The sequence below is a fragment of the Perca fluviatilis genome, chromosome 22, assembly GCF_010015445.1.
Source record: "Perca fluviatilis chromosome 22, GENO_Pfluv_1.0, whole genome shotgun sequence".
Classification (NCBI taxonomy): Eukaryota; Metazoa; Chordata; class Actinopteri; order Perciformes; family Percidae; genus Perca; species Perca fluviatilis.
In genome coordinates, this window is record NC_053133.1 from 3,068,343 (window position 1) to 3,083,329 (window position 14,987).

Consider the following 14,987-nt stretch of genomic DNA (forward strand, 5'->3'; position numbering starts at 1 on the left):
CTCAGCTCAAAGCAGAGGTTCTTAAACATCCATGTTTTCTTATCAGCCCAGCACCCACACACTGAGTAAATGAGAAAAGACAGGGTCTAGTCTTGTAGGGGAACAGTACTGGGTTCTGCTCTGACCTACGGTTTAAGAAGCACAGCGTTTAAGGGTTGATGGGTTTTGGTAAGTCCAGCTGAATGGCAACATGGTAGGTGATATTGGGGTGAGACACAACCAGCCTGGGTGTACCTCGAGGGCCAGTTGATGAGGGAATGGGTGTCGCCCTCAGCATCAGTCTGGAGGAACCAATCAGTGTTCACTTTCGCCCTTGCACTGTTCCAATGGAGACCCGGTGGGAGACAAGTGAATGAGTGGGTGGGTAAAAGTCTAGATTCAGTACTCAGCCTTTTTTCTTGGAGCACACACAGACATACAACTACAATACACACACCATTGACTTTACATTGAGCTTGGCCAGAGTGAGAATGGCCTTGGACACCAGCAGGATCCTGCTAAGAATACAAGTTCAACTCCCCGGTGAGACATTTCATTGTTATTGTGGTTTTGAGGGAGGCATCACATGCAATAAAATATGAACAATAAATCTCTTATTTAATGTTTGTTAAATGAAGAACAACCACATTTTGTTTTTATATTAGATCAGATTTGGCCACAGACTACATCTATGTTATGTGGGAAAATCCATGTTATCAATGCATCACTTTACCAAGAGAGAAGCCCTGTCTAACTGAGGTCTTATCTACTGAAGCATAAATTTAGAGGAATGCCATCTCACTCTACCACAGCCAAAAAGGCAGATGAGTTATTCTGGCTCTCTGATGCTGCATTAAGACAAATCGCATAATCATTTCATTACGCCCAGGCCTGAACTCAATCTAGGAGAATGTCCCTCAGTCATGACTTCAGAGGGAGAGGACATAAGAGGGGGAAAATTCAGGTCACAGTTCTGACCGTGGAGTCACACTGAGACTCCAGTAACACAACACCCCTCCCTGCACTGCAGACACACCCCCCCCCCTTACGCTTGCCAAGTTTTGAAACCTGAGAGAGGGATTTAGGAGCAGCGAGAGAGAGTGAAGATGCAGACACGGGAAAGAAAATGACAGCGTAGTCGGGTGTAGAATCATCTTCATGTGTTCGTTAGCGGCACGGACTAAGGGGCTGGGCCAGCTGGTTGTTACATACACAAATGAGGAAGGGCGGTACTATCTGTACTATCAGTAGTGGAGCCAAAACATGCATTGGCACCTACCTCTGCAGCAGCAATGGTTCAATTGCATGCAGACTATGGGCAGGTAACGAAATTTACGCGACATGAATCCTCGTGGAAAGTATCGTGTTGGCTTAATCTCTCATTGCACAGGAAGCTGGGTGTGTGTCAGAGCTGGATTATCCCACTACAGTACCCGGGGCAAAAATCAACTATGTGTCCCCCCCCTGACACGTTCCCCCAATCTACGTTGCCCAGAACCTCCAATTACCTCCGCCAAGGAGGTTATGTTTTTGTTTTTTTTGTCAGCAGGATTACGGAAAAAATACTGGCCCAATTATCATGAAACTTGCTGGAAGGGTGTGGCACGGGCCAAGGAAGAACCCATTACATTTTGGATCAGATCCAAATTTACAGGGCAGATACACAAATTTGTTTTGTTTTTTCACTTTCAATAACATTTGGCGGAGGTCTGCGCTCTCCGAGTGCCCTTCTAGTTTATTATGTTTTACAGGTGTATATCACCAAACAAATGTGCAAGTAATCAAATTACCACGTTGCCCACTTTGTCCCCTTGGTGCAAGCACAAGTTGAACACAAAGTCGGCCTGAAAAATGTGATTCATGTTAACAACAGAGCGATAGAAACCATCAGTTTGACTCAAGTTGTAATAAACTGGAATTAACCATGAAGGAAGCACCTGGGGCTATGATCAGCATTGGCAATTCTCTTTAAGAATGTGGGATCAGCTACAGTGCCAGAGGTTTATTTCATCCAAACAGTCTTGGAAATAGCTCTTCCTAACAAAATAGCAACAGCTTGGCCAGTAAGAGTTCCTTTGGGAATTTAAAAAAGTACAGCAATTTGCTTTTCCAATCCACCTGAAATATCTGGGATAGAAACAACTAAACTAAACTAATCTGCCCTGTACTCAGCAAGCCCAGCAGTGTGTCTCAGTGGGACTCAAAGATTGTTCCAGAATAAGCTCAGGTTGCCTAACCTAATATGAAACCACAGTTCTGCCAACAGGACGCCCTTGGACATGTGTGGATAAGAGGGACAGAGACAAAGATTGAGGGAGGGTGAGTCAGTCTGATGGATAACACTGTCAAAGCAAGTCCATCTATTAAAGTGAATGATACAGCAGTGTTCGGGTCTGTACTGTACTGTAGATGAAAACCATGCTGGAACCCTGAGTACATAGATATAAAGGGAAGGGGGCTGGATCCTAGAAGGGAAATTGTCTACTAATGTAATATCAAACACAGAGCAGGGGACATGGGCCATTTTACAGGAGGCCTTAATATCTTCATTTTGAAACAAGGGAGAGAAAGTACTTTTATAAATATAAATAGGGATAAAAAGATGAGGGCAAAAAGGAACAGCGACCAGACCACTCACCCCTGTCTGCTGAGGATGTGATGGGCCTGCTGCTCGATGAATAGGTCCCCAGGAGACACCCCATGTTTAGGTGAGGAGAGCGAAGGGTGCCTGCTCAGTTTGGGTGAACTGGTTGGCCTCCCTGTGACTGAAGAGTCCTTGGTGGGCACCCTGGCAGGTGAGGACACTGATGTCACATCCATGTACGAGGAAGAGGACAGAGGCTCAGGAGGCGCAGCCCTACGTTGATTCTCCAGGTTCATCAGCCTCTCCCTCTCTGAGAACGAGTCCACCCTGGGTCGACCCAGCTCGTAACCCGGGTCGGGGTGGCCGGGCTGTGATGCCGTGCGTCCCGCCCTTGGGCTAGTGGCAGAGGTGTTGGTGTAAGAACTCAGGGTGATATCCCGCCCTTGCTGCCCCACTGACTCCCCTCGGATCCGCCTCTCGGAGCCTTCCGACTCCTTCTGGGTGAGAGTGTAGCGGGGGGGTTGGTCCGAGTCCGGCTCCTTTTCTAAAGAGATGCCGTAGCGCTCGGCCAGCTGCCGGCGCCTCTCCGCCTTGTAGCGGGCGATGCGTTCGGCCTTGGACTCCAGCTCGGGGGCACTGGTGGTGGAGCCCGAGGTGTAGACAGGCTGTGTGTGAATGGAGGACTGAGGGTCATATCTGCATCGAGCTCTGGACTGTCGCTCTGGAGCCGTCAGCTGCATTTCTGGGCCTTCAAATCCCTCCATGCCATACCGCTGGACTGTAACTAGAGAGAAAACACAAGCCAGTTTTCCTCACAGAAGCACAAATTAAAGCTATAGTATAGTATAACTATTTTATATTGATGAACATCAGTTACATTCAAGCCATCGCCAAATGAGACACAAAGCTAATTAAGCTCCACACAACTCTGCATTTCTCAGGAGGGCTATGTTTACAAAATGGTGTACTCTGGGGACTTTCGCATACAGCAGATGGAGTGATGAGTTTTATGTCACCGCTGAGAAAGGACAACAGCAGTGTTCAGCTTTGGAGACAAAGAGGACATAAACATTACAAGATAATGACCTCTTCTGAAGAGTACATCATGGTTTTTTAACCCTCATGCCCTCTTCGGTCATTTTTGTACATTTTTCTCAAGTTTTTTTTTTCATTTCGTGATCATTTTTGCTGTGTTACTTCTTATGGCATGAAATTTTGTAGGAATCCTTCTTTTCAGTCAAATTTTTTAAATCCAGTGTTTTTTACTCTTACATGTCTTTTATACTTAAATGATTCATTTTGTACCCTCTGGACACCTTCGAGGCAAAAATGTCCACGCACAAAAAACTGTTATTAAATCATCATATATCAATATTTTTTCTGCTTTTTTTTCATGAATCACTTAAACAACTTCTTACCTAATCAAAACCACCAAACATTCAGTCATTTTCAGGATTTTAACCCTTTAAATGCCAGTTTATGTATTTGAAGTATGTAATTATTTAAAAAAAAAAACACAAAAAATGATTTTTTTCCCATATAATGAATAATATGTAGATGGGGCTTTGGTGGGGATTAGAGGCTTGGATATGTCAAAGATAAGCAACAAAACTGATTTGATTGCATTAGTATTTTTTATGTAATTCCAGATACTCCCTTTGGACACCTTCGAGGCAAAAATGGCCCCATTGACTTCCATTATAACCACATGTTTTGATCTCACTGCCTTTACAGTATAAAACCATGCATTCTGTAATGTCAGCATTTCATTTGGAAGAAAACTAGTCATATTTGACATTTTTACAGTATTTCACCAGATTCAACCATTTTGCCCTTGTAGGCCGATGCATGAAATTATAGTTATATTATGGAGCTCTGTGTGTGTGTGTGTGTGTGTGTGTGTGTGTGTGTGTGTGTGTGTGTGTGTCGCACGCCTGTATGGCGTCGTATGTGTGTGTGTATGTATATATGTATATTTGTGTGTGTCTGTGGGTGGGTGGGTGGGTGTGTGTGTGTGTGGGTTGGGTGTGTGTGTGTGTGTATGTATATTTGTGTGTGTCTGTGGGTGGGTGGGTGGTGTGTGTGTGTGTGGGTTGGGTGTGTGTGTGTGTGTGTATGTATATATGTATATTTGTGTGTGTCTGTGTGTGGGTGGGTGGGTGTGTGTGTGTGTGTGGGTTGGGTGTGTGTGTGTGTGTGTGTGTGTGGGTTGGTGCGTGTGTATGCCGCGCGTGTATGTATCTTGGCGTGTGTGTGTGTGTGTGTGTGTGTGTGTGTGTGTGTGTGTGTGTGTGTGTGTGTGTGTGTGTGTGTGTGTGTGTGTGTATGTATGTGTGTATGTATGTATGTATGTGTGTGTGTGTGTGTGTGTGTGTGTGTGTGTGTGTGTGTGTGTGTGTGTGTGTGTGTGTGTGTGTGTGCATGCATGTATGCATGTCTGTGTGTGAGAGAGAGTTTGTGTAAATCTGTAAACAAACAATGATAATTTTAGTGGTGAAAAAAGCGCACCTTACTTTTGCCAGTTATATTATGGAGCTGTGTGTGTGTGTGTGTGTGTGTGTGTTTGTGTGTGTGTGTGTGTGCGCATGCATGCGTGTCTGTGTGTGAGAGAGAGTTTGTGTAAATCTGGGTGAAAAAAGGGCTTCTTTTGAAGGATGCATTTCATGTGTCTTTGAAGACGTGCTTGACTAAAAACATTGTTTCCTGCATTTGTTGTAAACAAAAACAACTATTAGTGTGTTTATGCACCTGGCTCTAGAGAAGGAGAAAGACCTGGAGCAAAGAGAAGGAGCCTTTATCTTCCAGCCAACTGCAGGACTCATCTGAAGGTGACACAAGTTTCTGGAGTCTGACAAAATGGTCACTGGTGTCCTCCAACTCTGTGAGTGCCTCTAACCCTTCCTCTGAAAGTGGAGAGGACACTGAAGATCCTGTCCATCCTAACATTGAATGGACAGTGAAGAATTGGCAAGTCTGGTCTCCATCTAATACTGAGACGCTGCGCAACATTCAAGCACCGACCGGCATGATGTCAGAGCCCACGAGATATGCCATATCAAGAATCCATGATGTGGCATCCTCTTTCGACCTTTTCTTCACTCTTGACTTGATCCAGCTGATTCAGGAAATGACAAACCTACACGGGGAGGTGTTCAATCTCAGGATGGAGTGATGTGGATGCTCAAGAGATTTTAACATACACCGGGACTTCACACCTGGCTGGTGTGTACCCGGTCCAAAGGGGAATCCACCCGAGCCTGTGGGATGTCCATAGTGGGAGACCAGTCTTCAGGGCCACCATGTCCCACAAACCATTTGAAATGATAAGCGCCAGTTTACAGCAAATGCAGGAGACAATGTTTTTATTCAAGCACGTCTTCAAAGACACATGAAATGCATCCTTCAAAAGATGCCTTTTTTCAGCCCTAAAATGATCATTGCTTGCTTACAGGTTCATGCAAACTCACACACACACACACACACACACACACACACACACACACACACACACACACACCTCCATAATATAACTATAATTTCATGCATCGGCCTACAAGGGCAAAATGGTTGAATCTGGTGAAATACTGTAAAAATGTCAAATATGACTAGTTTTCTTCCAAATGAAATGCTGACATTACAGAATGCATGGTTTTATACTGTAAAGGCAGAGAGATCAAAACATGTGGTTATAATGGAAGTCAATGGGGCCATTTTTGCCTCGAAGGTGTCCAAAGGGAGTATCTGGAATTACATAAAAAATACTAATGCAATCAAATCAGTTTTGTTGCTTATCTTTGACATATCCAAGCCTCTAATCCCCACCAAAGCCCCATTCCCCTATGATTTATTTTATGGAAAATAATTAATGTTTTGTTGGGTTTTTCATAAATAATTGTTACTTCAAAGATTTAAAACTGGCATTTAAAGGGTTAAAATCCAGAAAATGATTAAACTTTTGGTAGTTTTGAGCAATTTACAAGTTGTTTAAGTGATTTATGAAAAAAAAGCAGAAAAAAATATTGATATATGATGATTTAATATCAGTTTTTTGGACATGTACATTTTTGCCTCGAAGGTGTCCAAAGGGAGTATCTGGAACTATGTAAAAAATACTAATGCAATCCAATTAATTTTGTTGCTTATCTTTGACATATCCAAGCCTCTAATCACCACCAAAGCCCCATCTAGATATTATTCATTATCTGGAAAAAAAATCATTTTTTGTGTTTTTTGTAATAAAAAATGAAATACTTCAAATAATAAACTGGCATTTAAAGGGTTAAAATCCTGAAAATGATTGAATGTTTGGTAGTTTTGATTAGGTTACAAGTTGTTTAAGTGATTTATGAAAAAAAAGCAGAAACAAATATTGATATATGATGATTTAATAACAGTTTTTGTGTGCGTGGACATTTTTGCCTCGAAGGTGTCGAGAGTAAGTTTTTTTAAGGAGGGCATGAGGGTTAATCCTTTGTGTAATCCTTGATTTGACGGGTTAAGCTACTGGCAACTGTGTGGAGGAGGGGTGGGGGTGGTGCGCAATCACCAAAGGCTTGCGTCATGTGTATGCGCCGACAGGGTTGTTGTCGCTACTTAAAAATTCCTCTTGGGAGCGACAGAAACTACGCACTATAGCTTAAACCTCTGTGTTGTCCTCAGGTCAAATTTGACCATTTTTAAAAGTTTTTAATATCAGAAACATGGGCTTCTTTTAACAAAATTGCCCAAAAATAAAATGGATGCATGGATGTACGTTCCTCGCAGGCATTATTAATAACTTTAATTGAATTCTGGGTGTGGTTTCAAAACAGTATTTTACTTTAACTTAAACTTTGACATAAACCAGTCTGTGATCCACTCGACATCCTCAGATCTTATTAGTCAAAATAATCCATATTTTCTGCATTTTTTTAACTCAAAAATCAAGGTATAAGTCATATAAATTAGGTTTATTGACCTTAAAAATAAGGGAAATTAAAAAAGCATTGATAAAAGCACCAAATCGCCAAAATAAGTTTATTTTCAATTTGCACCCGGAAGGACAACAAGTTCATTGTCGACGGGAAGACAACACAAGGGTTAAGAGTGAAAGATGGGTCCCTGTACTGTACTGGTCTCACCACCAAAGGGCTCGCAGGGATCCGAGGCCCTAGTGTATCGTGGGGTGTCCTCCTCCAGAAGCCGGTTGGCCACCAAGCTAGGCAGCAGAGACGGATGCACCTCGGCCTCTATGCCCTCCAACCGACGAGCAATTCGCTCCTTTCTACATGCGCGCACACACACACACACACACACACACACACACACACACACACACACACACACACACACACACACACACACACACACACACACACACACACACACACACACACACACACACACACACACACACACACACACACACACACACACACAGGAAGAAGTAGTCAACCTCAGACATGTTTTATCCTCCACAACATTGTTATTATCAGAAACACTCGCAGCCTTTTTATGTCATCACCTTCTCACCTGTTCATTTCCCAGTCACTTGCGCTTGTGGTAATGCCTTCAAATCGTTTCCTCAATTCAGAGACTAAAGAAAGAATGAAAAGAAAACACACACACGCACACGCACACACACACACACACACACACAGTGAAAAGCCATTCTATTTGGTGATGACAGTTACTCTATTCTGGCGAATATCTGGAACAACTCTTGGATGCAGTGGAAAAAGAATTCAAAAAGATGAGGAGCTGGTTGGATGGAACTAACACTGAACGTAAGTAACACAAAAATCATTTTTGGGAATCGTGCAACATATTAAAAATTTCAGGAGAATTTATAAAATGAGTATATTTTTAATGGGAAGGAGAAGGACTCGAGGTGACAGACAGACAGACAGACAGACAGACTTTGGATGGGTTATTATTCGGTTTGATTTAACTGACAGATGAAACATGGACAAAGGTAGGGGATAACTGAAAAAGAAAAAGATGTGTATATGTATGTGTGTGTATGCATGCATATGTATGCATATATGTTTATGTATGTGCAAGTATGTATACATGCATGTATGTGCATGTATTAATATATAAGAAAGTGAAGAATTAAATTGTTTGTATACAAGTACAAAAGTAGAAAAAAAGAGGTAGGACCAGAGGTTTTTTTTAACGCCTTACTCCTTTTAGAATTATTTACAATAATTTTGAAAGATATGTTTGCTGAGTATTTTGTTTTCGTTGATTTTTCTTGCTTGTGCTGAAATGTACAGTACATGTTCTTATTTATCTTTTAACGTGTTCAAAATAAACTAAAACTAGTATGACTCAATAAAAGGAAAACATCGGTCTTGGCAGTGCCATCTTAACCCAACCAAAGAGTAGTATTTTACTGAGGCTGAATCCAGTATTGACTCCGCTTTTAAATTGAAATGAATTATTTTGAATGCTTGTTGAAATCTATTATATTTTCTTTTTGCTTTTGCAATTTTTATCTTTGAGTCAAATTTATAAATAACTAAAACTCCGATTTAATTTTGATCTGTAATGGCAGTACAAGTACAATTTTGAGTGGTAGCCCAATTAATGCTCACAAATCTGAAAATGGTATGAGCAGCAGAAAATATGGAATGTTGATTAAATGTTGTAAATGTTAAGAGAACAGCTGTAGCCTACTTCCTTTAATACACCTTCTTGAGACCTGATCAACAACTGTTCACTTAAAAAGCTTAGCATGGCTTTATTTCATATTAACAATTGATCACATCTTTTACAGAGTACACAAACCAATTTGTAGAGGGTTAAATAACAGCAAAAAGTTTCAATGTGGCCTGTCGTCAAGTTACTTTTGGCATTAAGTGCAAAGAGCTACAGCTAATCCAGTGATTGTCATTTCAGCCAGTGAAAACATAACCCAGCACCGGCTGAAAACGACAAGCCTGATATTTAAAAAAAAAAAAGAGCGAGGAGGCGAGAAGAGATAAAAGGTTTAATAAGAGATTCGTTAGTGTCTGAGCTTAGTGAATCCTGGCGTTACGCCAAAATGGAACCAGCTATTGGAATCCAAGCCATTATTATCTGAAGTCTTCCTGTCAAAGTTAAAAACACAACAAGTTTCACTACCGACTGCTGTGCCTAAGGGACATTAGTTCATCTGGGCTTATTGCCCAGAAAATCTTGGTTTTACGGTGACCAGTTTTACTTTTCCATCTGATCCACAGCAATTGGTCTACAATTCGGAGAGGTAGCCCAATTAATGCTCACAAATCTGAAATTGATATGAGCAGCAGAAAATATGGAATGTTGATTTAATGTATCCCACATGTTAATATAACCGCTGTAGCCTACTTAGTTTAATACACCTTCTTGAGCTATTTTATACAAATCCTGGAGGTCCTGATCGACAACTATTAACTTAAAAAACTTAAAAGTGGCTTTATTTCATATTTTCATATTAACAATTGATCACATCTTGATCACAACCCAACCCTTATTATCTCAAGTCTTCCGGTCGTAGTTAAAAACAACAAGTTTCACTACCGACTGCTGTGCCTAAGGGACATTAGTTCATCTGGGCTTATCGCCCAGAAAATCTTTTTTTTGCTCGTTTTTGCTGTGACCAGTTTAATTTTTTCATCTGATCCACAGCAATTTGTTTACTTTACAATTTCGCATCCCAGGACCCTATTTTGCACCCAGCAAAGCCTAGCGCAAAGCTTAGTAGCGTGCTAGTTTAAGACCGACGCAGTTCTCAGTTTCCCGTCCAGCGCCCACGTCGTTTAAATAGCAAATGCACCTGCGCCCATGGGCGTGCTGTTCTTACAGGGAGGTGTGTTCAGGTGCATTCTGGGCGTATTGCTATCTTGAGGCAGCGGGAAGTGATCGCGCCATTTACCAATAAAAACCTGGTCTAAAATCAATAACGCAGCATTTCATTGTTATTTTAACAGCACATTAGTCAAATGCTCCTAGGCTCGTGCACAGCGTGCGCACACTATGCTTGTTACACACACAGGGATGCGCAGCAACACACACACATACAGAAGATTACAAATAAAAATATTACAATATGAATTTTGAACAATATGCTGCTTGTGTGCTTTCATCACGCACGAGCAGATCAGTTTCTTCTCCTGAAAATCTCTCCTTCCTGCTCAGCAAATCCGCCATCATAATAGCAATGCGCCAAGGTCCAAACGCGCCTGGCTTTTAAAGGGAATGGGAGATGACACTGATTGGTTTATTGCATGTTACGTCCAAAACACACCTCTGGTTAATGAAGACACTAAGTACAACCTTTTTGAACCATGCGCCCGGCGCACGGACCCTTTTTTACGCCATTAAACTAGCAAAAGTGGATTTGTACATGCACTAAACGCATCTTAGATCGTTAAAATAGGGCATTCAAAATGGGTCTTTCTTATTGCCAAAATCACAACTTTCAAAAAGCTAATCGAAAGAGGCCTTCGACAGTAGCCTGGTCCTACCAGACTCTGGTCCATTAGCCTGGTCCTACCAGACTCTGGTACATTTAATTTGTCCAGAGAGTCTGGCCTCTCTCCATTGACAAGTGTTAACTCCTTGAAGGCGGGTACTCTGTTGAAGTTTAAAACTATTGGATCTGCCCAGAGCCACTCTGGATCTGCCAGAACCAATCGCTAACGTTTGGTCATGACGTATTTCATGCGCAAAAAGAGGGATAACCAACAACAACAACTATCGGCTTATATTTAGCATTAGCATCGCTAGCGTTAGCCTTAGCCAACTCCTAAACCACTAACGGAGCAAGCTGGAAAATCAAACTGTTCCCGAACCCCTTGGGGAGGAGGACCACAACATCATGGCCACCAACACAACTGAGCAAAGATCGTTCTTGCTCGGGCTTTAACTTCTGGATATTTGGCGGCGTTGCCACAACAGACCGAATGGCTTCGCTCGTATCTTTCTAGCGCACGTCCTCAACGTCATCGTTCCCAGCCACTCCCTCTGTTCACTGATTGGAATGCCAATTATTTGGTGGAGAAAACCCAAGAATATACCGCAAACACAGACGGAGTACTGAAGGAAAATGAAAATTGAGCGGAAGTACGTAGGAGGGCGGAGCCAGGCTACTTCGACAGCTCATCAAACTATAATATCCACTATTCAGTGGAGCTTAACAGACCCACAAACCTCTATAGGACCACATCTCTTTATTGGAGTAAATGGAGCCGGTCAAGAACAGAGAGAGAGTGCAGTGTTTCATATCATAAAAGTGAGGGCTGTTCATGCAGAAAAACTGGTTTTAGACCAATCTTGACATGAATCCACCTGGCAACGAGGCTGCTGTTGCACAACAGTGACTTTGAAAAACTCTGGGAAAGTTGACATTGTGACTTGTGAGAAGCAGGCAGACATAAAAAATAAAAACCCTTACTCACCTTTAGGGAGACTGGCCAAGAGACTAACATCTATATCCTTGGTGCTTTTGGCTGGCTCGTCTTTTTCGTCGAAGGAGAATTCTTTCTGGAAGCTGAGGGGTGCAGGAAAAATACCAACTGTTATTGAAGCAGGGCTGAGCTGTGGGAACGTGTGGGATTTGTTTATAGACCGACAGTGTAAGCACTTGTAAGGGGCTCAACCGAACGAATCTGAATTGGATCAAACATCATCATTAAAAATGTGGTTCGAAGCAGGATTGGTTTGAGTGATGTTCACGAATCCAGTCAATCTGCCAATGAGATTATGGAACAAGAAATGACTCATCTAAACAACATTTTTGGATTTCAACCTGTACATTTCATCACGTCTTGAATACCCAAATATTTATCTAGAAATGAGAAGGTTTTACCCCAGTCACACCCTCACACAGCTACGCAGCGCATTTCTCAAGTCATTTATGGGTTTGATTCAAAACCACAAAGTTAGAATGCAGCCATAAAGGAACTGGCAGCAGATTACTGATGTGAGGAAACAGTCAGGAATTGAGAAAACATGACTGTGCGGCTTTGTCCATTCCAGTGACCACAGCTTAGTGAACAGATATGTATGGGCATTATTATCTATCATAACAGCATCTGTTTTCAGTAGTGAAATCTCCCAACATTGTATTCCTACATGCACAATGTTTTTTCAAAGTCACAGCCACGCCCACACAAAGTTTTGGCACCAACTTGCGGTCACAGTGCCCGACGTCCTCGCTGCTGTAAAGGAAACCGTCTAAATGGAGGCTAACGAGTAGACCTGGTAGTTTGCTTGACACCCGGCCAACAACATGATGCTGAGCAATCCTACGAATGCTGCAAGCAGGGAGGTTTTTCACTGCCACGCAGCAAAGTGAGCTGATCTTTGACTTTCTCACCGAGCTTGGACACTGGCCCTGTCTGAAGTACCCAGGTTTTATCAGATACCCTGCAATCCTTTTGCTTCCACAGTCAGGTTGGGTTTAAATGGATATGTCTATTTCAGTCTAGGATAGGAGGCTTAAATCAGCCTTAAAGTGGCTTTTTCAGAATATTATTTCTCTAACAATTGTAAAGTTCAGTTCATAAGCAATAAAACGCATACTTGCTCAGTTCAAAAGAGGCCAATTTGTTGTTATGATGATCTGTAATGGTACTTACATTTACATTTCAAAATTAAAGCACCCTTGTGTAGATTAGTTATGTGATTTTAGCATCTTTAAAATCCTTCCGATGACTTTTTGTTTGTAGAACAAATTAGTGCAGTGTATTGGTTATTTTTTTTAAGATAATTTTTTGTTGGCATTTTAGGCCTTTATTTGGTAGGACAGCTTAGACATAAAAGGGGAGAGAGAGGGGAATGACATGCAGCGAAGGACCGCAAGTCAGAACCGAACCTGTGGCCACTGTGTCGAGGACTGCGCCTCTGTATGTGTGCAATCATTATCAAAATTAAGTGGGGGAGGATGCGTTGTGGGTTCTCTTCTGTGATTGTGAGGAAAGGTAGGGGGGCTGTTGTGTGAGGTTTATTAGATGTTCATTGAAGCATTAGATGAGATAATGTATGATTATGTTTCTATGTAGGTTAACTGTATGTTTATTGTGTGTTTATGCGTGATGTGTCGCCATTTCGTTTCTCTCAAATGCCCAAGATGAATTTCTCCTACAGGAGATAATAAAGGCTCATCTTATATGTGCGCACGCTCTACCAGGTGAGCTACCCAGGCGCCATATGTATTGCTTTATCACTGTGCCACTAGTCTCGCATTGCCATAGTCCATCTCCTCAGCGCTGTGGATTAAGGTCTGGCTTCACCACAGATACATTCTGGGATAGGAGAAATTCCATCCATCCATCCATCTTCTTCCGCTTATCCAGTGTCGGGTCGCAGGGGGAGCAGCTCCAGCAGGGATAGGAGAAATAGGAGAAATTGCATTTCTTTAAACCAATCCCAATGGTCAACGCTCTGGACGCAGCAACAGTGGCTCTGCGAAATAGTCTCTGACTAACTAACTGACTTGTTTTGGTGGAACATTTGCACCCCGCATAAGAAAACGCCACATACAATTTTAAATGAAGTTGACTGTTCTCACAATATAGTAACAGGAGTAAATGGGCTGGATATATGGGTTAGGGCAATCCCCACCAATCGGTGCCAAAACATCCCAGTTAGAGAGGAAATGCAGTAAACATGTTCTTTGTAAATCTTTACAATCATTCCCCGAAATAAGCAACTGTGCCTGCCTTATTGCACAATCTAAATTTTCTTTAAAACTTGCCATTTTTAGCGTGCAGCTTGCTAGCTCGTGGGTTGTGGTTTCCCGTAGCGAAGGGATTTTAAGAACAGCAACACAGAGAGAGTGAAGCGGAGGACCAAATCCTGACATGATGTTGGGCTTTATCCTGAAAATGTACTCCCGGTGATCCAGACTACTGCACCACATTCTCTTTATTAGTACTACCACCACTACAACATCTTCAAATGCTACACATTAATGTGATGATTATTTATCTATGTCATCACGTATATGGACCTGGGTTGTTTTTTTTTCACCTGGCCTTTAACAAAGTGATCTAACACGACAGAAACGATGAAACACCGCGTTATTTTAGCAGATCTTACCTCAAAGCTCTCTTCTGTAGCAATCTGGGGTTGCTTAGTTTAATGGGGGTCTCACTCCCAAGTCCTGTGGACAGGAGAAAAGAGTGTAACAGTCATGTCACAATGCTCATTCACCATTTTAAATTTTGAACAGCAGAACCTTCCCTTTTAGCTTTTAATGAACAAGACACAGTGCAAGGTGAACCATGTAGTCCGTCTGCAGTCCTTGGCACAGAACCACATTCATTAAGTGGACTTCCAGAGAGAAAACAAATGATGTGGAAAACAATAATCTGCCTGCCTGACTGAATCACATCAAATAACAAGTCATCTGTGTAGTTAAAAGGCGTGCACCCCTCTAAACCACAGCCCCCCCACCCACCCCCACAAACGGCAA

General features: G+C 42.1%; 1 protein-coding gene across 13 annotated transcripts in view; it reads right to left on the reverse strand.

The window, feature by feature from the left end:
• The window catches only part of svila (supervillin a), a 147,289-nt gene that overhangs the window by 79,417 nt on the left and 52,885 nt on the right, over nucleotides 1-14,987 (reverse strand). For 8 of the 13 annotated variants that reach the window (XM_039790282.1, XM_039790281.1, XM_039790288.1 and 5 more), the window contains 6 exons: nucleotides 14,612-14,675; nucleotides 11,968-12,059; nucleotides 8,075-8,138; nucleotides 7,684-7,826; nucleotides 2,618-3,347; nucleotides 235-318 (listed from right to left, as the gene is read on the reverse strand). In XM_039790282.1, coding sequence (XP_039646216.1) covers nucleotides 235-318; nucleotides 2,618-3,347; nucleotides 7,684-7,826; nucleotides 8,075-8,082 — 965 coding nt within the window. In that variant the 5' untranslated portion in view covers nucleotides 8,083-8,138; nucleotides 11,968-12,059; nucleotides 14,612-14,675. Of the gene's footprint in view, nucleotides 1-234; nucleotides 319-2,617; nucleotides 3,348-7,683; nucleotides 7,827-8,066; nucleotides 8,139-11,967; nucleotides 12,060-14,611; nucleotides 14,676-14,987 lie in introns of those variants that run through there. The other 5 variants (XM_039790286.1, XM_039790285.1, XM_039790284.1 and 2 more) reach the window with 2 other exon arrangements.